At 39.2% G+C, this 24,172-nt stretch overlaps 1 protein-coding gene across 1 annotated transcript in view; it reads right to left on the bottom strand.

The window, feature by feature from the left end:
• Nucleotides 1-399: 399 nt before the first annotated feature.
• Nucleotides 400-24,172, bottom strand: part of kctd16b (potassium channel tetramerization domain containing 16b) — an 83,241-nt gene continuing 59,468 nt past the window's right edge. Inside the window, exon 2 of the mRNA XM_069146047.1 lies at nt 400-6,928. Coding sequence (XP_069002148.1) covers nt 6,465-6,928 — 464 coding nt within the window. The 3' untranslated portion in view covers nt 400-6,464. The remainder of the gene's footprint in view (nt 6,929-24,172) is intronic.

Below are 24,172 nucleotides of genomic sequence, written 5' to 3'. Positions count from 1 at the left end.
GATACTGGGCTGAAAAGGGAAAGCATTGCTTTGTTTGACAGTTAGCACACCTGCCATGGACACTATTTTTTTTTTTTTTTTTTAAATTCCATTGTGAGAATTTCTGAGGCAGTACATGTTAATATAATATCACACTCAGGGATTGGATCCACTTCAATATTTCAGTCAGTAGTGGAGTGGAACGACTGATTGATATAGAAGTAGATAGTTGTGGACGGTACAAGTTATTGGACTTTGAACTAAACACAAAAGTTGGTGTTCCAGATTTGGTCACCAATAATATAAACACCCTAAAAACAAACATGATGCCATTTGAAATGCACACAAGGACCACAAAGAATCCAAACAAATGAAATGATTCTTGATAATATTCCACCTGAGAATAAATGCAACTCGTGGGTCGCTGTACAGAATGTTTTGTTTATTGGTTGTACTCATACATTTTCAAAATTACTATATGCCTCGTATCTAAAGACTCTCAGATGACTGTCTCTAAAGGCAGTAGCAGGACGTCACACCTAGAATACAGAGCAACTCTCACTGCCGATGTTTGTGTGACAATTCACATTCAATTTGATTGAATTTGAGTTCGGCAAGTAGATCTAATTTAAAGATCAGAAAAAACTATGATAGACAGGCTTTCATAATTCCACAGTTACCAAAATAGTATTTAATATTTCCTGGATGATTTGTGGTGTAACAAGTGTTCCATGAGCCATGTGCTCCGGATGAGAATTGCTCTGTTCTGCAGGAGTTCGGTCTCGCTGCAGACTTGACTTTTTATTTGATAATGTTATACACCTGTGGAGGAACAGCAGACACGATCAACACATTTGTGCTTATCTTTTTTTTTTTTCCAAGTTTTCTTTTTTTCTGTCAAATGTCCGTTTTTAACATAATCTTTTTCACAAGAACAGACTAAGTTAAATCTGTTATAAGTTTTGTATACCAACATGCTCACGATGTTTCTGAACCATTTTTTCTTTTTCCTTTTTTTGTCTGTCAGAACAACATACATCAAAACAGACACCCCTTTGTTTCAAACAGTATGTGCCATGTCTGCCATGGTAATATCAGAATAATATGATTTTGGTTGTGGTTAGCAGGCTCTTCGTTGGCAAGTAGGAAAATAAGACTGCAGTCATGTACACAGGCTTGACTTGCAGGGCTGGAAAGAAAATCGCAGACTTGTAATAGGGGCACTTCGAAATAACAAATCGACAAAATTAACATCAGCTCAGTCTCTTTTCCTTTACGTACATCACATGTGACTTAAAACAAAATTGCAGTCATTCTTTATCAGTAAGATTTACATAATTTGTTGTCCATTTCATACCCAAACAACTGAATAACATCTCACATGACCTTCAGTTGAAAACTGGTCAATCTACAATACAACAAATGCTTGAATCATGACAGACACAGGCTGTGTTATGCATGTAAAGTGATTAACATATTTATCTTCTTTTTTTTTCTAATACTTTCTTGTATGCGTGTCTTTATTAACTTTATACATTGTGCAAAAACAGCTATAGTCTACTCCAGAAGGCCACCAGGTGTCTCAGTATTTATCTTCATTTTGTGTCTGTTCAACTGCATTTCAAATCACAGCCCGTGACAAATCTGTATTTGTAAATGCTCTTGGATAGATTTCTGTGACTGATCAACCTTGTTGTTGAACCATCCCAAAGTAAACAACACATTTTTAAAACAGCAGGCAGGGTCAAGCAAACACAATCCCTTATATCAACCTACTTTCTTGCTCAAATGGGGCTGAATGTGAACAGCACAAGACTGTGGATGTCAAAAATAACTTTACCAAAAATATGCTAAAGGCTATGCAACAATTCTCTCTAGACTATCAAAGACCTTCACCTTTCACATGAATCATTGTTGTATCTGTGTTTTAGTCAGATTATAATTGTACCAGCAACAGAAAGCACACGATTTATTGGTTAAAGGAGAAAAATATTGGTCAGCATGCGCTTGTTCAGAAAATGTGAAGCAAAATTCAACGAGAAAACTGTTGTCTGGCCTTTATGTATTTTAACTTTGGTCCAGACCAAGCAAACTAACTGGGAGCGCATCCCACCTGTACAATGAGTTGTATATAGTGCAGTGAGTTGGCTTTGTGCAGAGCCAATCATGTGTGATCTGAAATGAGACTATAACAGGAAGCTGTGATGTTAAAGTTAGGATTCTAGCTTTAACTAAGGTGTTTACATCCATTTGAGATGAATAGCATCAAAAATGTGTCCTGCAAATTAATATTCGGTTGCAAATCCTTTACAATCCCTGTCGCCCACTTTGTCTGGCCCCTACTGTGGTAGCCTTTTCCTAATTATGCCAGTGAGCCTGGTTTTCAGCAGTAAAAATCATCAGAGGACAAATGACCAACATGAGCAGTCAATAACTTTAAAATCAACTATTTCACCCTAAAATAACAGCCTCAAAATCATTTTGATGGTACCCTCACTTGTAGTAGAGTGGATAGGGCTTTTTTAAGTCCTATCCTGCTTTTCAAAGGCTTGTTCTTGGGAAATTGTCACTTGGGTTTGGTGGGTACTATCCCTTGCAAAAAGTCACACACCACCAACTATGGTTCTTTATCTAGCTATAATTTCTGTAAACCATAGAAAGAGATTGAGTGACCCAGTGACAAGAACAAATCATAGTTTTTAGTTGTTGGCAAGCGCTTTACTGCATAAGAGGCTGAAAGACACCGAGCTTTGCTGTTGGACTCATTAGTTATATTAGATGACCTGTTATGTCTTGTGTTGTTGCGCTTGCGCTTGATGTTTGGCTGTGCTAACAAAGTTGCCAACCCTGTTGCTAGAGACATCTAAAGCTAATGACTTGCCAGATAACACATTGGACATTGGTTTTGGTAAGAATTACTCTCGGTTAAGCATCTGACATTGTCTTAGCTGGTTCCAAATCCTTCATGTAAAACTGAATTGTGGGGGCACCCAGTAACAAGAAATACCAATGCTTGAATAATAGTGCTTTTAGACAAGCTTCCTCTGTTGAATCATTGTCCTAGAACTGGGGGGAAAGGATAAGTACGCTATTCAACACAAGTGGACGTGAACACCCTCAAGCACCGTTAAAAGCTGAAAGTCAGTACTCCTAACATGCAGTCATTGTTTCATTTCAAATCTGATGTTCTGGAGAGCCAAAACAACAAAACCATTTGATTACCCGAACACTGCACTGTATGGTAACAAAAGCGTCACAATAACAGCTAAACAATTTTTATCTTTAGAGTTCTAAACAGGCTTTTTTTTTTTTTTTTTTTTTTTTTTTTTTTTTTTTCCGTTTGTTTTTAAGTTTTGAACATACATTTTAAAACGGGTTGCAAATCGGCATTGCTGACACATCTTAGTCACCAGTGACTGCCTCTGCGGCACTGTGAGAAAAATGTGCTGACAGTCCGTTTATGACACTGTTGTTTTGAAAAACCACTGGCATTTGTTATATATGTATATATGTAATATGTTATAGGTGTATATTATATTTTCCTTCATCCCTGATGGCCCAATGCAGAATGATAAAACAAGAAGGACTGTATTACATTAGCGTCAGTCTACTGCATCACTAAGAACAGAGTAGCAGCAACGCCTCATGGATTTGCATGTTATATACAGAGAGTATAATACATTATTCTGGTTAGGTATGATTTATGGTGTTTATTTACATGTGATATGTAGTCTGGATTAACGTATTTCAATTTCGACTGATAAGATAAATGACTTTAAAATGAAAATGTAATATTCCAGCAATGTAGAAAAATAAGTCATATTTCATTGTATTGACATGAGGACGATGGTTGGTTTGTATCTAGCACCTATTGCAACCATTTTACTGTATTATAAACAGCAACAGACATGGGCACCTCTGAATATATCTCGTAATCTCTTCCTGCTTACAAACGTCTCTCACAGGAAATACATTTTATGGGCAACAAAAGGGCTTCTGATAATATATTAAATAAAATGCCTTTACATAGAAAAATAACTGTAATAAAACATTTTAATTATCCTCTTTATGAACATATCAGGGATATTTATCTTAAATAAACTGATGAATAATTATAGATTATACATATTTTGCTCTTATTTGTGTGTGCTTTTCATTTTAAAAGCTGTGATTGTTTATAAATCGCACTCCTCTGCACTTTCATAATCTTTAAATAGCAAATAACTGTAAGTCAAGTCTGTCTGTGAAAATGCTTCTCGATGTCTCCTCTCTTTCTACTATTCTTCTATGTCCAAAGGTCATTCTGAACTTTTATCATATTTATAAGCTTCTAAGGCAGACTCCATCTTTTATCATAGCTGTCTATCAAACTATTAATAAATCCCATGATTTTTTATCCCTGAACCTCTGACACTTTATCGGTAAGCAGTCATGTCCCAATCTTATCAGCTATTTCCTCCTAAAGAAAATTTAAAAAAAGGAATCTAATCAAATTTTCCTCATAATTAGAACTGTCTTTCTATTGTACTCGTGATAACATGCCTTTTATTTGACCGTCAGAAAAAAAAAAATCTAGATTTTACTTTATTTTACTGAGAAAAGATGTGACGATCAAAGTAAAATCTTCTGTGTATTAGTTTTCTTTGTTGTTTTGATGGTTTTACAATATAATCAATCCCTTTCCTCTGCATCTTCTCTTTTAAATACACTAGGTCTCTCCTAAAACAGCTTGTGATGTCATAACAGTAAATAAGCGTTTAATAAATCTGGCATTGATCATGTAAACGGCAACTTTAAAAGTTAGTAACATACATTTTAAAATAAATATCTCGTGATTGCAACTTCAGTGAATGTTTGTGTGCTTCTACCATTGCGGTCAATAATTTAATTTGCACCTGAAATATTTTGTACATTATTCTGGCTGTAACATATTATCCAGCAAGTGCCTCAAATAAATAATAATATCAACCTAGTGGGGAAATGAAATTGTGTTCTTGAGTTGTGCTCTTACAATCTAGCTTTGTGCTATCTTTGTTTCTGTAACCCCATTGCAATAGATCACATTAACTCTGACAGAGCCAGGAGTACATAAATGAACAAATGAATAATGGGCCATTTTCTCAGAATACACAAGCAGCTTATCTTTGTCAGTAACCAAAGAGCCTAATTAGTAAATGTAAACAAGTCCCCCATCTATCAGCTATATCACGGGACTCCATCATCAATAACTATTGATTAGCTTGTCAACAGTCAGTGTATAAAGAATCCGTCTGCGTTGACAGGATTAGCAAATGCAGCAATCCTGTCTCATTTTGTCTGTATTTACTGCAGGTGTCATATTGAGCACGGCTTAAACGACCCTGGGATTGATTGCTCGCATCTATACGTGGGAATTAATGTTTGTGAGTTTCTGTTCATTTTGGTAAATAGGGCTAAACGCCTCTGATTTTCAGCAGGTGGTGAAAGTATGTGTATATGCGTGTTAAATCTTTATTAAACCTCATTGAACTTCTGGATTTCCCAATGGCTTGGCCATTAAATGAAATCCTTCACTCTTTCACTTACCCTTCACACAGTAACCTGGGTATTGCTCTACATCTAGCCAACATGGCAAAAATCAATGCAATGCAGGGCAGTTTGACTCATTTGGGGTACATTTGCAACAGAGCTGATATTTGAAGAAGGAAATTAATTGAGATGCTGATGAAATTGGCCCTCATCCTGTCTCAGAAGTCCCCAAATGTTGCCTAAAAGTAAAGTAATCAACCCAGCTGTTTATACCACCCTGGCAGCAGAGATCTCTGGGTGTATTTATAGTGAGAGCACTGTCGGAACAGCATGAATTATTAATGGTTCCCGTTGCACATTTATCTGTGACCTCTAGGCCACCTGGGTGCAAACACACACACACACACACACACACACACACACACACACACACACACACACACACACACACACACACACACACACACACACACACACACATTCACATACTAAATCAGTGTTTGTCTTTTTGGACTGGAACTGTGGCTTCTGTGATGTTTTTTTTCAGTGGAATGATGACGGATTACAGCGTGCCCCGTCCGGTAGCCATCAGTAACCCCAAGTGTAGCCATTAGCAAGCCTTCAGTCAGCTGATCTGTTCATGGAAATTGTCTTTAGCCCACTTGTATTGGTCCTCTGTGATAAATTATTCAAAGCTCTGAAGCATTCAGCAAGTTACAGCACGTACCTACAGTACATACAGTAGGCCTAAACTACATACACACACATACATACTATGTGAACAGTCTGTTTTTTATGATTCTTTCTAACTTCTGTGTCGACTTTCAACGTACTGGCATTAAGGTGAGGTTTCTCCCAGAAACCTGATTTGAATAAGTTTAGTGTTGTCTCCCTTTTGTTGCAAAAGTCCTGATCAAAAAAACACGTAAACTGATCCTTGGCCTCGTATGTTTGCTCCCTCTCTCCTGTCTCCTGGCTCAGAGGCGGTACTTTCTCAGCAGGTCGGCCTGCCACATGTACTTCCTCTCAGGGAACCTCTCCGGGATCTTGATCTTGCGGAAGTCTTGAATGCACTTTTCCAGCTCCTCCTCGACCGTTAGCTTCTCTTTCGCTGGCCTTTTCTTGCAGGTGCTGGTGTCGCGGGAGCTGGTCGTGAGAGTGCGCAGCAAGTCGCTCTTCCGTCGCTGCTCGGACTGCTGGAGTATGGCGACGGGGCCCTTCTTCAGCGGCCTGTCCAGGGTTTGGACGTTGGCGTGGGGGTGTGACTGACGACTGACTGGGCCATGGATGACTGTTTCCTGGGGGGAGCCGGCCTCCGACTGGCTCTCCGAACTGGAGGTGGAGAGATCGTTAAAGGAGGTGCCACTTTCGCCCTCGCCATCTCCTTTGTGGTTCTTGCAGCAGCAGTCGCACGGAGGGGAGGACCAACGTGATGGACCACCTGGAAAGAGAGACAAGCAGAGAGGAAGCTAATATTAGATTCCACCTTTTTCCTTCTTTCCCGACCAATCATGTGAGGAGAAAAATGAGACAGCGGCACAAAGAGAGGCCCATATTAGTCAGGCAGGAGAAGAAAGGTAAAGTAAGAAGCACTTAAGACAGAGACAGAAGAAAAAGTCAGCTAATGCCAAATGGTTATCACTTATAACAAATTGACATGACATCGGGGATGGGTGGCTTGCCTCCAGTCTCATCATAGAACTGACTGTGTGACAAGCCTGTATTGTTCAGAGAACTGCCCTCATAGATCCACGCTGTCATTTGAAACAAGTGGAAGAGCTAAAGGCTTTTGAAAACACACAAAAGGTCAAGATTTACACAAGTATGTACTGTAAAACACTGAATGCAATTGTATTTGGACTTAATGAAGAGGAACCACAGCAGTATAAATTGAAGATTCATCAAGATTACATAGACAAAGAACAAAAGCAATGTGTAAAACTGTCTGTCAGTTGAAAGATGAACAAATGTCAAACTACTACTATGTACACTTAAATTTTTCAGACGTCTGCTGTCATATTCGGCAGCCAACATACTTTATTAAACTCTTTAACTCTAGGTTTTAGTAAGACCTCGAAAACCAAGGAACAATACACACGTCTGCTTAGATCAAACACTGAAAACACTTTTGAATCAAAAGGATTCAGACCATTTTGATAGGCCATGGGCTGTTTTAATGCATGTAGGAATTATCTAAGTTGAGCTAAATTTGGTTTAATATTTCTTTCCACAACTGTGCGATTGTTAACATTCTCCTGTTCATTTCAGGATAGCTTGCTACGATTTTGACTCTGTAGATTTTCTCAGTATTTTTTTCCCTGTAGTCCTCCACTTGATTGGCCTTTATTTCATATTTTATTGAATTGCCCTCCCTAGTTTGTTGGTAGCAGACTTTCCTTGTTGTTTCAGCCAAGCCGTATGATTAAGCCAGGATGTGGTAAATTGTTAGACAGCTCAATTTTACTTTTTAACACAATATTCCAAGTTTTTAACACTATCTCGCGGTTTCTTTTTTTAGGTAAATGGTTAAAGGAATGAGTCTAGTTATTCTGGGCGTGCTGGCCATCTGTTGTTTCTTTTGTCTCCTGCATGTGGTATAAGTAATTCAGTCCACTTAAAAAGTACAAAGAGTGTTTGTGTGATTGGAACTGAGCATGGCCATTTGTTGTTTGGAGAGGTGGACTTACAACAGATGAGTGACACAATATTGCTGGCTTCCTCTATTTTCCCCTCTTGGTATTGTTTTTGTCGGAATTATTGCTCATAAATAGTAACAGCTTTTTATATAACTTTCTAAATTCATTTAGACTCCCTGCTGTTATGTTCTGTTGTCTCTTTTCTTTTTTGTTTCCATTAAATACTTAATATTCTAGATCTGCTTTTACTTTGTTGCCTTTTCATACCATTGCATATTTCTTGATATAATATTGATACTTAAGCCTAAAGTCTTTGCCATTATTTAACAATTTTATCCAGGAAGTTGACTAGTTCATGTTATTAGAAGTCCTTCTGAAAATGTGGGCTTTTGGTAAACCCAGATCAAGGTGGCATTTTTGTTAAGCGTCAAATATCGCTGTTCTGTCAAATCCGTTGGTGTCAGAGAGTTGCGCATAGGGTGCCCTCTTTCTGTGATCACCTGGGTTGAAGAATGAGGTCATGTGATAGGATCTAAAGAGTGACAAAATTTGGGTAGAGATAAGATCAGGGGTAGTTGGATGGAACAAGCATAGTACTTTCAGCTGAGACGCCAGCATTTGTTTGTGGGAAAGCAAAAGTGAACGTAGGTTTTTTTTTGTTTTTTTTTTAGCTTATGTGACTGTGGTAGTGGGGCGTGGTTTGGCTCAGCTGCAGGAGGGACTGATTGGGGGAGTGGTTCAGGGAACGGTGCCTGGAAGAGGCTTAATTAGCACAGCTGCAGTGAATCAGTGATTGTCTCGCTCCACATAAAAGCCCCTAGGAGGTCACCGGACGGGACTCACTCCGGGGAACACGGCTGGCTGCGGACAGCATGCGTAGCATGTGCTCGAATACCCGGCAGGAGAGCACAAGAGATCGAAGTCATTGTTTGCGTGGAATAAACAAGTTGGAAAACTGTACTTTGGTGGGTTGTTGTGCGTTCGGCCGAGAGAACCCACAGTTTCATTTACATGAGATACTTAACATTACCTATGTAAAATGACTTGTTTTAACCTTGTATTTTTGGTACCTAAACCCAAACAAATTGCAACTGTGTCACTTTTAACCCAAACCATCGTCTTTTCCAAAACCTAACCATGTGGTTTTTAGTGCCTAAACCTAAGGCACCTTGTACGACTCCATGACACACCAAAGGACATTCTATGTAAATCTCTGAGACACCAGCTGGCTGTAACAAAACAGTAATATTTGAGACTCTGGGATGAGAATGGGTTTAATTTTTTGGCCCATTCGGAGCCATTACATCCAGTCCCTCAGGTCGCACTAACTAAACAAATAAGATGATTCAGCTTAATAGTATTTAAAAACTAAAATGTTTTCAAATTCTGTGCAGTGCTCCAAAGTTTCTAATGAGCTGCTTTTTCTTAAACCTACAGTACATCACAATCAGTAGACTTGAGTAACGCAACTGTTTCACCAGACCTGGAGCTGACACCAATCAGAAACATATGTTAAGATAGTTGTGGAGCGTCTCAGTGTTGATGAGGCTGAGGCAGCTGTCCAGCAGTTGTAGTCCCGGCCAATTACAAGACAAAGGCAGGGATGCACAGTAGCGATTGCTCAGCCTAACCTCTGCGTGAGCGTACAGTAGGTCGAAACACCCGCAGCAGCATCACACCTCTCACTGCAGGAAGCAGCCATTTCTTTTTCATGCCCACCTCCTGAATAATTGAAGCGGTATCTAATGCTGATGGACTCCTCTCTGTTCAGTGGGGAGAGAGATCAAAACCCTTGACGCAAACACACACATGCTCCAACCTCCACCTTCTAATTTTTTAGCCCCGCCCCTCACCGTCTACGTTTCCACACCAGAGCAATAACGGGCCTCAGCTTTCCATGCATCTTCTATTCATCAAGTTCAATAGTAGCATTGTTTCTTTTCATGTGCTGCTGAGCATTTCACTTCAAACAAGATTGTACAAGACTATAAATAATGCTGCTTTAAATAAATGGCCCCCTGCTTTTAATTTCCTTTATGCTCAGCGGCATATTTGGTTTGTTTAAAGAGAGACAGCTGAGTAGAAATCAATTCATCCAACCGATAGTTGTTCCTCACAGTACCACTCATATACAACCAACACACATCATGACTACATTTATGTGTGTATAAATAGAAGATATATTTTGTGAATGGCTTTGATACTGACTCAAACTTGCTTTCTCACACACACACACACACACACACACACACACACACACACACACTTACACACTGACACACACAGACATACCACTGCCCACTGTACAAACTGTGTGAAATAAACGTCACCCATCAAAAGTGCTGACAGAAATGGAACGCAACACCCTTTGTCACCCATTCCAGCTCTGGATCTCTTTAATTACCACTGCCATTTACAGCTTTTAGCTTGCACAAACACACTTCCATGCACACATACACAGGCAAGGATAAAAAAAAAAAAATGCATACTATAAAGGTGTCATTTGCAGGTAAACACACACACACACACACACACACACACACACACACACACACACACACACAATTAGAAATGTATGAGCCCCGGTTAATATGATGTAGAATTTTAACCCCATGAGTGCAATGATGTCTCCTGTCAGCCTCTGTTTAGGGCTGTTAATTTATGTCGCTCTGAGTCAGTCGGGGACTCTCTGATCAATGACATGCAGACTCGTAATTGGTTATTTGAAAAATGGCTCCAGACTCGGGAGAATTGTCAAATCGGCCAGTAGCCAATCTGCCTGTGTAAATAAAATGAACACGACGGGTAACGCTGTTATAACAAATGTCTTAAAGAGCCTTGTCGTGTGAGTGTGTGTGGGAGCGGCTTTGCATCTGTACATTTGATATATGATATTCCGATTAAACTTTGGCATTTAGTAATTATATCCACCACCATTTAGCTTTCCATCCTGTCAGTCTTGACAGTGACATGCTGCTTTAATTTACAGGTATTGTGAGTGGCTATTAGCCTCGCTAACATTAAAGACTACCGGGGGGATATGATTTATCATTTTGACCAGTTGGGATTCCCGTCAAACCTTTATCTTCATGACAAATTAGCTACTGAAAAATAGAATTGAGGATACCACTTACAGGAGGGTCTTTAAAATCCAAGCGTTGGTAACTGAGAATTTGTAAAGAAAAGTGAGCGGTGTCTCACTCATCTTCACAGTGATACTGTAATTATGTTCCCAAAAGGATGTATCAGTATGCAGTGTTGATCATTCGTAGCACACCGAGTCGTGTTAGTAGTAAAACCAATTTTCCCTGCTAATTGAAGTGAAAGAAAATGTGTACATGAGCAGACCTGCATTTTCTAATTAGTATTTGCACTGTATGGCTATAATGTCATGCTCATTGAGGTGAAAATTTAACGTATGTTTGTGTTATGTTCTTCTTTCATTTTCTTTCTGCTTCAACTAATGTCTTTTTTATTGCTCCTGCCAACCAAGCCACTGATGTTACTTATATGAGATACATTTTTCTGTATCACACTGTAAGACATCTCGCCATTATAAGAAACCAGAAAGAATCCGGGTTCAGTGTGTGGGCCTTAAAGGTCATGTCTACCTCCATATATCTCAGGTAATGCTGCAATAACACCACGAACAAACAATGCACCATTTCTAATCAACAATTAAGGGTAGTCACATTTGTCTCAAACTTGACATCTCAGACACCCTCAGTCCAATTTTGCCTTAACCCAGATGAATGATGCATCCTGGCAGTGTGCTCTGAAGCTTCAAGATTGACACTGATGGAGGTACCATAATTAAAGGTCAAGGTTTCAGAGTTTGAAAGGCCATAAGTGCTACATAAACTGTCTGATTTTAATTATACTGGGGAGGAATGATGCATCTCGTTACTTATTGTCCCAAAAGACTGCTGCATCCAGCTCTCAGTTGAAAAAGAACAAGCAAACTTTCAATTACAAATTTTCACCTGAGGTCATTTAAACTGCAGAAACTGTGATAAATGACCCTGCAACATGCCCGAGTGATCCACTTGATGAGGCAATGACATCATGTAGTAGTTCCTTAAGCAAGTAGTTTAAGATAATATATTGGCTGTGCACGTAACATGTACAGATGTTGCAAAAATTCCAGATCAAACATGGGCTATTTCCTCCTATGAAAAAGACGTACATAATTACTAGAACAGGACCAATTTCCCAGTCAGTGATGAGGTATTTTAGCTAATCTCACTTTATGGTTGTAGTAACACTCCTGAATGATTCTCTCTCTCAAAAAAAACAACCTGATAGTCATTGTTCATACAAGTCAGGAGATGTCTTATGAGGAGGGTGTCCCCCCTCATGCCAGTCAGTCCCATATGCATGTCAACATTTTTTGGGAAGAAGTTAAATAAATCAAAATGTGTCTGGGAGAAGGTGCACCTAATGTTGCAAGAATATGATTTATATAAGATGTGTGTATGTTTTCAAACTTATCATATCGTAAATCATAAAATCTTACCATCTACTTATTGCTTCTTCAATCAACATGAGTGTAGAACCTGAATAAAATTAGAGCGAAATGATTTTGTTTTAGTCATTTGTCAAATTACAATTAGGAGATCATTAATAATTAAGATCTCTGTTTAAAAAAAATTTAACTTTCAAAATGTTTAAAATCTGCTGATTTATTAAGTCATACAAAGGCTTAGTCCACTGACAGGAAAGTAAAATACTACAGCCAATGACTCTGTAACACTTTGGAACTGGTTCATCTCCGTCTTCAAATGTGACTTTTGATTCTCACTCAGGTGTCAGTGCATTTTTGGATAAGATAAGTGATGGTTTCAGGTCAGATGCCTGCCACTTCTTAAGGCTGAGGTTTTATGTCTCCCCATAATTACTTTTTTCAATGACTAACTGGCACAGCTGCCTCTTACTATTAGAACCTAAATGAATAATAAATTGGGTAATTTATCAAATAAATTAAAATACCAACAAGCCAGAAAACAAAATAAAACTGGGCAAGAACTGAATTAGAAGCGCTTGCTGTTGGCCTTGGGCAAGGCACTTAATCCCCAAACAGCTCCAGGGACCAACCGAAACAAAAACCACAGTTGTACTGAGCAGCTCTAGTGTTGAGATTGTGTTCAACTATATAATATTAAGGCCGCAAAAAAATTACCTTTTTTTGCTCCACAAGCACATGGTACCTTGAATAAAAACAGATTCAGCCTTTAGTAATTTAGCCTTATATATGGTCATGAAATATTTGATTTAAAACTTTGTGACATAATGTAGATTCATTTATAATGTTTTTGTGATGTGTTTTTTTCTGCCCATACTTCAGTAAATATAAATGTTACCTGCCATATGTGAAAATCTTGTATATGTGTGGCATCCTCTGCTCTAATGTGAGAATAAGGTCATAGTTTCCTTCAGGGCTGTGTGCATGTTTGTGTATGGTTGAGTGCACATAGAGCACATATGTGTGCGTGCACACACGTAACATGTGCTTCACTGTAGCCTTCTTTCCTCCGTGTGTGTATGTGTGTGTGCGCATGTGTGTGTCTGTGAGAGAAAGAGAGAGAGAGGTGTGTGCGTGCGTGATTGTGTGTGCGTGCGTGATTGTGTGTGTGTGTGTGTGTGTGTGTGTGTGTGTGTGTGTGTGTGTAAGTGACATTGGCCTTGGAACTATTATCTGTATGCTGTTGGGCATGGGGAGGGATTCTGGTGTCAGGTGGGGTTCCCATTCATGTCATTAGAGGTGTCAGACTGTCGGCCATGCCTCTGGCCAGCATCACTCAGCACACACATCGTCCCTTTGTGTGTGTGTGTGTGTCTGTGTGAGATATATTATATGTGCAGCAGTTGATTCATGTGATCCCATGTTGGTTCTTTTCCAGGCAGGTGGGCATAAGTCTGACTGAAGTCTAATGACTGTCACATGCTATTACACACACACACAAAACACACACAAACACACAGTGCTTCCTGACAGATGCTCCAGGCACTGATGTATTGATCTCAGCAGGGACCTCCACAACTTGTGTTAGCTCAAGCCAGTAAAGCTGAATCACACCACACTGACAATGCCATACAACACTCACACATACACACAGCTGATTTTCAGTCCTCGTCACGTGTCCATCTGTTATCCATTATTGCTTCACATCAGCTTTTATTCAAATTTCTTTTCATTTTCTAGAACAAGTAGCTGTAAAACATGTTATCTCATATTCTAATAATAGACTGTTTAATTCTCTGTCAATATTTATGATAGTCACTGCTATGACAATAATACAAATAATTAACTTTGTTTGTATAGCACCTTTCATACCAGAAATGCTGCTCAAAGTGCTTTAGGAAGAAAATGAAATGTAGTGATTCACATAAAAACAGATATAATGGAACATAAAAACATGTGAAAATATAATTTAAAAAGAAAAAAAAAGAAATAAAATGCATACGAACTGATCAAATTAAAAACAAGACAATACATTAATGAGATAAAATAGAGTTGAAATAACGAATAAATAAATGCAGGTCATTGTATTCTAAAACAAACCATCACAATATACCTCAAGAGTAACGTAATTCATAGTATTTTTGTTGGCTAGTATTTTGTTGCTGGCATTTGTGCATCCCACTCATTGACAGTGTTCTATTACCCTGATTTTGGGCTCTCATTTCGGACTCTATCTCAAGCTCATTACCAATTCTGCCTCTTTGGCAAGGATGCGCAGAACTTGGCTTCTGACCTAACTCTAATCATGTTGTCTATTAAGCTAAACATACCCACTTCACTTGTTAACAGCAGTTCACAGCATTGTACCGCACTGACGAAGAACATCAGCAAATCGATGGCTAATTGCAACTTTAATTCTTATACCGTCCCTGAATTTAGTTGAAACACCACGTTTCTGAAATCAAAGAGAATAGCAGTCCAAAAAGCACATAAACTAAAAACAAGCCATGCAGCAAGACTCAACTCAAAATATTGCATGGTGAGCCCAAACAGACTCGGATATTTCCCTCATTTGGTCGGTTTATTCTGGGGGGGAAAAAAAATTAAAAAATATGTTTTTTTTCTTGAGCAGAGCTGTAAGCAAAACAAGGAAGAGGCAACTGCTGGGGTGTTTGGTGGTCATACAAACATAAAAGGACTTTTTAATGGCTCTTGAATGGATTCAATAAATGCAGAACCTTGGAGTACAACCCTTTGCTTCTCTTTCAATACATTTTTTTGGACCATCTCTATTTTTTTTCTTCCATCTGCACTCTTCACCTTTCTCTCTCCCCGTGCCTCTCTCCTTTGCCATTCCTCTCCTAATGCCTGTATCGATGGGTTGTCGCATCAGTGGAAGTGTATGGACGATTGCCCTCCGATTGATTTCTGTCATACAGCCTCTCAGCACTGGGAGGCTGTTCACTGGAGATAAATGATGTTGGCACAACAAAAGCAAATAAACTTCTATCTATCACTCCCTCTCCGTCAGTTTTTTTTCCTTCTGCCTCCCACCTCAGCTCTTCTGTCTGCATCTCTCGGCTCATGTGTCTTGCTTCCTACACCTCCTATCGCTTCCTCAGTTTCCTCCATCCTCTTCCGTCTGTCTGTCTCCAATTAAGGTTTTTGCTCTTTCCATGAATTGTTTCCTTTTTTTCTTTTTAACTCTCATCCCTGCTTTTTTTCCTTCATCTTAGCGAGTCAGCTGCCCTGACAGAAGGTTCTTTGTCATGATACCTGCTTTCTAATGCAGCACTTCAATTAAGTGTTGCATTCAGACCACTGAACAGACAACAGATCAGCCCATTAATTATTTCTGGAAATAATGAAAAGAAAACAAACAGAACAGGAAAAAAATTGAGAGCAGTTCTAAATAAAACATGAAGATAAGATCACTGATTAGAAAGAGTTTAAATTAAGTTTTTTTCCACATTTGTTTTGACAGACAATATCATATGTGCACTCAGAGACTGTTATAGTGTTGCAGTTAATTCTCCTTGTGTGTACAGTACCTACTTTCCTTCAACTGGCCTCATCTCATCTAATTCTATTCAAAACCTTCAGAAAGGCCTGAACCTGATTCATAAAAGTAATTTACACTTTTGAAAAGTGAGTCAAACTTCAAATGCGTCATCGCTGCATACATTACTCTTTTGTGATGGATGTCTCTCTGTATGAAAGTTGGAATACTGGTGCAAAATGGAAGCACCAACAAAGGCTGACAGTGACTACGCGTGAGACTCAGGGAGTGTCTCTGTAACCTCATTATGTTCGAGATCAGTTTGATTTTGCAAGCCAAACCTTTTACCAGTAATACCCACTGCCGCAAAATGTATCAGTGTGACGTCATGTCAGTCAACGTAATCTCATTGTCTACTGCCTAAAGCGCATTATACCGAGCAATAAACTAGAGGAATGAAATATATAACTCCTCTTTACCTGTAATCTATAGGTTTCCTTTTTTTAAAAAAATATGAAGCATGGGACAGGTTTTAACTCACTCACATACTCCATCACATTTAGCAGGGATTCTGCAGGAGGGGGCTGCTCTGTCGGATAACTTCTATACAGAACAACCAGCAGCACTTAAAGGACAGAGAAGTAACAGCTGCGATGTCTCAGATCTGCAGTTATTGACATGTCAATCTCGCAATTTATATGCAAAGAAATCTAAAGCTGCTGTAACATTGTGACAATTGCACCACCCGTAGGAAATAACTAATGCATGTGCATCTGTTTTCCCTTAGCAAAGCTGTTACACATGTTTCTGCCTCTGTGTGTGTTTCTGAGGTTGACCCATCCATTCACAAAATTACAAAAATGTTACGTAGTAGTAACACGATGTAGCTTCAGGCTGTGAAAGAGTAAAAGTAGACTTTTCAACTTTTTGCAATCAAATGGGTTATTTCTTTCCTTCTCTAAACATCTACTGTGTGAGATTGGCACAACATGACCTTTTATGTGGCACGGGATCATTAGACAGGAAAGAGTTTTTGCATATATGTTAAATTTCTACACCACTGATTCTGAAACTTTGATACGGCTCCACCTGGTGGTGCATTAGATCCTTGCTCAAAGACGATAACAAAAAGTTATTTCATATCATTTTACATACATCTATACAGCACATTTCAGCGAGGACAAATGTTAGTTGATAATCATTTAGATGTTTTAAAAATATATTTTGCCTGTGCTTAGCCACATAAGGTGATGTGATGTCAGGTTCAGCATAACACTAATGTTAGCTGAATTCTGTTGGACTCTGACTCCTCTGTCTTCTAAAACAGATAGCACAGTGAGTGGAAGTTTGAAATGGCTACAAGGTTAAACAACATGACAGGTCAGATATACCTTTCAATGTGATTTTTGTAACAGCTCTGATTATTATTTTTTGATCTTGAAACAGTAGTCTTGTGTTGCTGTTTTTAGTCTTTCTGAGGCTTTTGCTTGGTCAAATCAGTAAATTTCATTTTATGAAAATAATTGATTCTATCTGCAGTGGGAAGTGGTATTTGGGACATTTGGTTTGGTACATAGTGGTACATGGTCTTGTTTGGGAGCTTATAGAGGCAGTCGCCTTTCCAGAGCTACTCTATACACAACTGTTATATAAAGAAGTGCAATACACAAGTTTACCCTAAGACTGCAGCTCTGATTGAAGGAGTGTATTACTGCATATTAATCACACTGTTTGTGTCTTTTCTCTTCTCGTGTCATTGTCCACTGGATGAGCATGGATCAGATTATAGGATGTCTTTGTAAAATGGTGCCACAACAACATAATGCCACAAGGATGAACTATAAGTCACAAGCCTGTTTGGAATAAGCCTCAGTGTCTACACTGCGTAAGCCTGAAATTGTACATACAGTTTCTAGTGTATTTGGTAATACGGGCTTTAACTGTTATGAATTTACAACACAATTTCAAACTGAATACTAATGTATCTCAACTCGAATGTGCGTGTGCTCCAATCCCCTGGAAAATTGAGATTATATGACTGAGCATTGAGAAGACCCAAGCAAAAACAAAGTGTGAGAAAGAAAGAGTATGTTTCTCCTTTTGAGCATCAGGCAGATCTGTAGCACCATAGAGAATCAGTCACAAAAAAGGGAAAATGAGACACTGGCTGTACTCTGTGATTTTCTAGCAGTGTGAGTCTATTTACTGGTTCAGGGTTTGTATCACTATTATAAAACGGGTTTTATTTTAGTTCAAACGCTCCGACAAACGCTCTTTGAATCTACAAAGTCAGTCTTTTCATTTTTAGTGGAGAAGCTCCCAGCAGAACCAATGACTTCACAAGCAACCCTGTCACAGAAACTATAGGTCCATACAGTATATTCATTGTTTTCCCGACAAGTTTAGGTGATAATTGCTGCCAAGGTTATCTTCAAAAGCAGTGTTTTTTTTTTCTTATAAATGAAGACCTATATTTATGAACAGGACCCACTGTTCCACTGGGTGGTTGGCCGGCATACAAACCACAGGACTGTCACACGAAACACCAGCCTGCACATCCAAACTGTCCGTGGTTCACACATTGTGTCTCAAGTCACTTTGGACTATTTGTGCATTAAACCAAACAACTTTTCCTAGTCAGGTGCTGCCAGTGCTTCAACATAACCATAAAGATGTCTAATAGGCTTTTGTCACTACACATGGAAATTGTAGTGCAAGACTGAGTACATACCAAACTTTTTCCAGCTTACCAAATATGTTAATTGACCATATTGAATGTAATCTGGTCAGCATTAAGTTATTACCCTTAAAACCAGACTTTCTGTTGCTAATTAACTGTATATAAACATCATTTCTAGAAGACATACAGAAGCTCATTCGTTCGCCAAAGGAAGCAAATATTGGAGGTCTTGTCTCGTAATCGACTATCTCCAAATGATAAGAAAAATATCTCTTATTCATGAACTCCAGACGTTAAAATTATGAGAGATCCTGATCTCATTATTGGAAGAAAAGTGTAAAATGGTTATTGATCATCACTAACAAGAAGGAGGTATTATGTCACACTTTTATTTCCCATTTGGTTGGACACAGTCAAAGATCTCATACTACTCATATGTGAGATGTAAGTTTTCTACTAAGTGTTTTAGAAAATGTTACATACAATTTTAAAAGTGTTCTGTGTAAACAGATGTAAACTTACAGGATGTAAATGTTTAAATGGATTGAGTGTATTCCACTGTGGGCTACAAATTGTTTTTAGCCTGTATCTGTTAAAGTTTTTTAGAATTAAGTATGAAAAGTTAGCATAATGGGATCTTTTATTGTAATCATAAGATAGTAAGCCATAATAATGAGATACAGAAGTCATAATTATAAGATAAGGTGCCCAATTTTTCTGTCTTTTGTGAATGCACGGTGCCTCTGTGGGTTAGACGTAATAAAAATGTGATCGTGTTTCTCTACAAGGTGATTTTTTTTTTTTTTTTTCACACGCCCTCCTCCATGGAGAGGTCGACAGCACCGTAATTAAAGTTGGCAGTGATTCAGCATCTTGCTCAAGGACACTTCAACATGACAGATCCTGGTCAAGTCAGGTTCAGTCTGATGCTGCACAAGTCTGCTTTACATCTCGGCTGTCTGGTATTTAGCTGTGGGATGAGGCTTGGTTGGTCAGATATTGATTAAACTGTCTCTGGCACCGGGAAGGAGTTCTGGGCAAAGATGTCAGCTGTCAAATGAAAGCTCAGCATATTCCGAATGCAGGAGGCGTTCATTCCTAAGAAGATTGTTGGTTCAAGCTGCATTTGCAAGGTTGGCCTAATATATAACAAGAATAGAGCATTTTTACATTCCCCCCCGCCCCCCCCCCCCTGTTTCTCCCCACTTTCCTCTGCCTGTCTCTCCAGTAATGCAGCATTATTAGTCCCTGGCAAGGCGCTGTGAAATGATGCGTTTGACTGTTCAGCCTCTTAAACCAGCCACTTCCTTTTATGCCAGCATTTTTTCTCACTATTGTATTTAAACACCATATATCTTTGAGTGTATTTCTGCGCTCAACGCTTGTTTTGTTTCGTGTGTCTGCTGAGTGAAAAGGCCTGTGTTCCCTATGAGCAGGTGTTACATTTCGCTTCAGAGAGTGACACTACGTGGTGACAGGATATTCCATTTCTAGCAGCATGTTTTTCTCCCTCCTCGTCTTTTTTTTTTTTTTTTACCCCTCATTTTTTCTTCACTCTCTCAGATGTGTGAAAGAGACTATTAGGTGTGGTACAGGAGGTGGAGAATAGAAAGATGCAAAGAAGAAGAAAAATGCATAAGGATAGTTGGGTGAAGGTTTTGCATTGTTGCAACATGAAGGAAAATGACTGATTAATGTCTGCCATAGACCCAGAATGTCCTGTCCTCGAAAGACTTATTGTAACGATGGGGACTTGTGTAGTCTGAAACGCTTGAGAGTGGCTGCAGGCGCACAGAGACTTTCCTCTTGAAGACCAGTCCGTCTGATTACTAATCAAGCTTCATCTCTGAGTGTTCAGAAAGTTTCCATTTTAGAGTTTCTTTTAACAGATGGCAGAATCTGTTAGCATTCATTAATGACTGCTCTCTTAAACATTCATCGCGATGCAAATTAAAGATCCCTCTCTGAGACACCAGCTCACGCTGAATGCCAGGCCGCCAGTTCTCATAATATGACTGTTTATATTTTCCAGTTTAATTATTAAGAAAGGGAGAGAGGAAAAATGTAAAGTAGAGACTGCAGGATTTCTCCCATCAGCTGTAAAGATAGTTCCGTAGCTTTATGCATTCTCCTTTACTTTGCAGGTGTCAATAACTCGCACACTGAATGTGCATACTTCAATTCATAATGTGAAAAAAAAGTAAATAGCAACACAGCATTGGTACAAAAGATGAAAATGGTCCTCAGATTTAAAAATTAAGACTCCTACAATTACAATGGTGAAAAAAAAAATCTATAGATAGCAGTAACAGCAGTTTATGCAGATGGTGATTTCATATAATTTGATATGACCACTTTCCTCCCCGTTGATTGCAAATGTTATCATGTATCTGTGGGCTAATGCAGGTGATTAATGGGAGTCTATGAGAAAAACCGAGTGGTTTTTGATCTGAAAGCATCCGAGCAGCCTGAAGCAGCAGCAGGCAGTAGGGGGAAATACAGACAACACATACGGTAGAGCGCTGCGTTAACAGTAAATAAAACAACTAATCTGGAACGAAGAAGAAAACTCTGCAGTCGAGAGGTAAAATTGTACACGTTTGTGATCCATAAAATGCTCAAATTAAATCAATTCCCTCTGAAAATGTTGTAATTTCTATGGTTGGGTGTTAAAAAGTAAAAGTAAAACACTAGAGACACTGAACACTTGTATGATATTTGAAGACATGTGTACACGGCGCAGTTCTGTCTATTGACTTCTCTGTGGTAATAAAAGTGCGCACTGCGTATTGCTGCTGACAAACTGAAATGCCGTGGCACAGCGTCCACTCATGAATTATCTGCAGATGATGTCCGACAAACAAACTGACTGTAATCGGCAAACAATTGCATGAGCATTATCGCAGGCCAGCAGAACACTCACCAGCTCACTATCTCTGTCCCTTCATCACACACGCTCACTCATTATCCATCTGTTACACACACACACACACACACACACACACACACACACACACACACACACACACAAAGGTTGGAAAGGTTACTTTCAAAATGTAATTGCTTGTAGATTACTCAAAGTTTCCTCACGACTGTAATAATGCGACACCGTGCTGAGTCTGTGATGGTTTCAGTTATAGCTGGATGACTTCGCTTGAAAAGTCGAGGTTAAATGGTGCTTCATTTCATTTTCATTCTGCTATTATCATCATTTGCAAGAATGATCATTCGTTTTTCATCTTTTAAGAGATGACTATTAATTTTTTTTTTCTTCATTAGCAATACGGAGCCCTACTGCCTTTCATTTTCTCTTCTTTTCTTTTCCCCCTCTGGTCACAATCAGTCTTGCTCAGTTTCCATCCACTTGTTTCATCCGTTCTCAATCAATCTCCCCTCTTTTGTCTCCCAAATCTGTCATCTGACCCCTTTTCCGCCTTTCTGCCAACATAATGGAGAGCCTTTACAGACGTTTCGCTTCGTCTCTCAGTCTTTCCTTAGCCTACTCTTTCTTTTAATTTCTTTGTCTCGACTTTGCTCCCCTCTTTCCCTATCACTTGTTCTCCGTCTTTAATCTGGCATGACGAGGTCTAACTGTGCATCGGGGAGTGATGATAGTGCTTCAGTAGTATTTTTGCTGTGATGCCAGATGCAGCAGTGTGACAGCCCTTTTGGGTGTGTGTGATAATGAGCATCAACCTCGGCCTGCCCCTCAAGGCCAGTGACAAGGTATCCAATACAGTCTGTACATGTGATGCAAGACATTAGCTACATACTAACCCACCTTCACTTATAAAACATCCATGCCTTCTCCTATGCTCAGTGGCCCATGTATCAGTTACACCTACTTTGTCAAAGATAGGGCCTTCTTTTTGCCTGCGGGACCTCCTGAATTATTTTTTTCAAGGCTTGGATTCACCAAGTGCAGGAAATGTTCAGCAAGAGTCATGGCTTCCACTTCTGCCATTTTTCACTCTTCAGATGTTTGCAGCTGCACAACTGCCACTGACTGCTGCTGTTTTTGTTTATAGTCATTCCCAGGAGGCTGAAGACGCTGTGGTGCAGGAACATCCCAGGAGGCTGAGCGGTAATGATAATACAACGTTCAGTAAATTAAGTCACGCAGCTTGTCTCTTGTAATGTAACAGAACATCTCAACTCTGTAAGACAATAGTTTAATGATGCTTACTTTAACCCATGCAATTTAACTGGTCAAACAGATGCTTTGACTTGTAAGAGTGATGCATTAAGGACGTGTTTTTCTGTGCTGCCGATGGTGGGAAAGGCATGTTGTGTATAAAAATAAGATATATATTATTGCTTTTATGATCATGACTACAGCCCCATGTGACCATTTTAATTTAACAATTCAAATGTGCAGCCAGACATCTCAAGTGTTTGGGCGGTGAATATTGTGTCCTTTTGCTGATTTGCATGTGTGTCTGTGTCTGTGTCTGTGTCTGTGTGTGTGTGTGTGTGTGTGTGTGTGTGTGTGTGTGTGTGTGTGTGTGTGTGTGTGCGTGTGTGTGTGCGTGTGATGAGTAAGGCCGACCATGAGGAGCTGGTGGAATAATCAAAGCTGGCGTCTGAAATATTACAGATACAAAATAATAATCAGTCCAGAAAACAAATTGCAGAGACACTTGTTCCACATCTCTGAATTGCAAATAGTTCAAAGACCAAACAAGAGCTTAAAACCAGCAATTCTGGATTCAGACAGAATCAATGTGGATGTCTTGAATGGATGGCTGGAGTGATGAAAGGGTTGACTGAAAAGAAGAGAAATCAGAAGATTAAGAAACGCTGTTGTTGCCTCTGAAAGTTATACAGAGTGAAAGGCGTCTGATCAATACATCCGTGGAGTTAAATCTGTTCACGTCCTGGCATGACTCGCTGTATTTGGCCTCTTTATCTCTGATTCCATAAGGCTATGGTTTTTACTCGATCTGTTTCTCTCATTTTAAGCAGGTGGCCACATGGTCCAGAATTGTTTTTCTTTATTGAGAGTGAAAAGCTGAGAGAGGAAACAGATGCGATGAGCTCTTGAGAGATTTGGTCTGACGCCAGCACGGATAATTTTTAATTAGGCATTTAGGCAGGGTTTTACCACGACACCATCTTTTAGCATTGTGAATATGTGCCTATTGTGTGTTCTCTTCACGCAGGTGACTCTGAGAGTGCATGCTTTTGAGAGTTTAGCATCTCCCCACGAACTCTCTGAAAACAAAACACTACGTGAACTTGAGAATTGCTTTTCCCCTTTACACACTTCAAGCATCTTTTCCATGTTAAGAGCCTCAGTCTGGAGCACCATCTGTAAATGGCTCATCGCTGTTGTCCCATTTCACCTGGAGTATTCCCAGCACGAAGGATTCAAAGAAAACAGGGCAGGATGTGCAAGAAAAATCACG

This window comes from Embiotoca jacksoni, unplaced genomic scaffold (genome assembly GCF_022577435.1).
Source record: "Embiotoca jacksoni isolate LCO1_2020_lvr unplaced genomic scaffold, fEmbJac1.0.p SCAF_13, whole genome shotgun sequence".
Classification (NCBI taxonomy): domain Eukaryota; kingdom Metazoa; phylum Chordata; class Actinopteri; family Embiotocidae; genus Embiotoca; species Embiotoca jacksoni.
This window is presented reverse-complemented; position numbering and strand designations above follow the sequence as displayed.